The sequence below is a fragment of the Mizuhopecten yessoensis genome, unplaced genomic scaffold (assembly GCF_002113885.1).
Source record: "Mizuhopecten yessoensis strain PY_sf001 unplaced genomic scaffold, ASM211388v2 scaffold712941, whole genome shotgun sequence".
Taxonomy (NCBI): Eukaryota; Metazoa; Mollusca; class Bivalvia; order Pectinida; family Pectinidae; genus Mizuhopecten; species Mizuhopecten yessoensis.
In genome coordinates, this window is record NW_018478374.1 from 1 (window position 1) to 2,142 (window position 2,142).

At 35.8% G+C, this 2,142-nt stretch overlaps 1 protein-coding gene across 1 annotated transcript; it reads left to right on the forward strand.

The window, feature by feature from the left end:
* Positions 1-118: 118 nt before the first annotated feature.
* LOC110440884 (sodium/calcium exchanger 1-like) lies at positions 119-1,718 on the forward strand (the record flags this gene model as incomplete). Its single annotated transcript, XM_021484006.1, has 3 exons — positions 119-303; positions 725-957; positions 1,486-1,718. Coding segments are annotated over 3 exons (651 nt in total), but the record flags the coding sequence as incomplete, so codon positions are not given.
* Between the last annotated feature and the right edge of the window lie 424 nt (positions 1,719-2,142).

The following is a 2,142-nucleotide window of genomic DNA, read 5'->3' on the forward strand; positions in this document are numbered from 1 at the left end:
AATCTGCTGCACCCATTGCAATATTTTTTGTCACTAGGCCGGGACATACCAAAGACCTTAAACATGGTAGTTGTTAATCCCTGTTGTTAATATTTGACATTCAATTATTATGTCACAGCTACTGGAGACCTTGCTGATTGAGGACCAGATGGGCTCAACAGCATCATTTACATCCATGAGTGACGGTGGCACAAAGGCCATCATTGAGTTTGCAGCACCATCTACAGCTGTTTTCGAAAAAGATGGTCATGCACGTATCACTGTGATGCGACATGGCAATCTTAAAAACCGCGTACTTTATAGGTAAGTTGAAACACTGAAACAAAACATGTACTCGGTAGGTAAACTCAAAGGTTAGTACTCATCTTTTTATGTTGAATTTAGAATTTAGAAAACGATTATCTTTTAATGACGGTTACCACATGTGGTGTAAAAAAACCGCCTTCCCATTCAAAGCACCTGGTTTAGCCACCTGGTTCACCTGGTTTAGTCTGATTTATGTGGCGGTTCATGATGTTTGATATGTTTCTGCAGTCGCTGGATGTGTTCTTTTCAAATCATCATTGCGTTTGATTTCTGTCTATGGGTTTGGGTTTATAATACATTTTGTTGTTGATTTTGTAGAATCTAACAAATTTGCATATGTATGCAAATTCGCATGATTGTTGCCTTAATGAAAACGTCAATTTTGATAACATGAACGAATGTTTACTTTTTGTGTTAGGGTGGAGACAATAGACGGGACGGCTGTGGAGGGAGAGGATTACATTTCCTTTAAGGACACGCTGGTGTTTGAGCCCAACGAGACAGAGAAACACATCGACATTCAGATTATCGACGACAACATCTGGGAACCAGATGAGGTGTTCTTCGGCAGAATTACCATCGATTCCGAAAAACAGAACGCAGTAGTTGGCAGAAGGGCGATAACTGAGATTGTTATACTCAACGACGACGGTAAATATTAGATATCATGATGTGTTTAGCAATAATGGAAAAGTAAAGGATTGGCCCTGGACAGGTTCCTAGTTTGACCATTTGAATATCCTTTCCCTTTTTCTTCTTTAATTTTTGATACTGTAAGCAAATACTAAATTTTTATCTAATACTTCGCTTGATGGTACTCTTTACGTTAAGATATATGGCTTCGAAAATCTTCGGTCTCATCTACGAATTAGGGAATCTGTAGACAAATCAGCATGTTGGCTGTTACTTGATTTGGTACTCATTATTTATAAATTTCAATTATAATAGTTATACATAACAATATGCTATCCATAATGTAAAATATGTTTTATTATAAATTCTTTTAAATGATCCAATTTTTTCATAACTATTATACTTGCATCGCGCTGTTTATTTTATATTACAACATTTATATACTATAATGTTCTTTCTGTGTTGTATTTTGATAATTATAATAATATGATACTATTCATTTTATGACAATAATTGTTATGCATTATATCATCCTATCTGTTTTAGACCCAGGCGTATTGGAGTTTGAACACCCAAGTTTCCTGTTCAAGGAGAGTGTAGGAACAGCACTGGTCCCGGTGAACAGGATAGACGGAGCTGATGGTAAGGTCACAATCACATGGAAAACCAAGGACATGACAGCCATTCACGGCAGGGACTACGAAAACACTGAAGGGACACTCACCTTTGACCATGGAGAGAGGACAAAGTTCATTGAAATTCAAATTAACGATGATAAGGTAAGAGTTCTGAATTATTTTTACATCATAGGTAAACATAAATAATCGAACACTGCCTTAATTAGCTAAATGGAAAACTCGTCCAGAATCTCAATTATATGGTCACTTAGACAGCATTAGAGGAGATATGTGTGAAGCAAAGTTTCTTTTTCGTTTTGTCGAAGTTTAAGTGAACCACAATAAAATTACTTTATCAAGATTGATACATCGTATTATGCGTCGATGTGAATGTAAATATACGTACACAGGTATTTTTCACTATATATTAAAAGCATGCTCCATGTAAATCAGTTCCCTAATGTTGTCAATTTTGACCCAGTAATTTTAAAATATAAATTTGTAAACGAAGTATTATATGACTGGAAAACAGGTAATGCTGAGAATCGCATTCATGTGATAATTCATAGTCATGTCGAGAGATCAA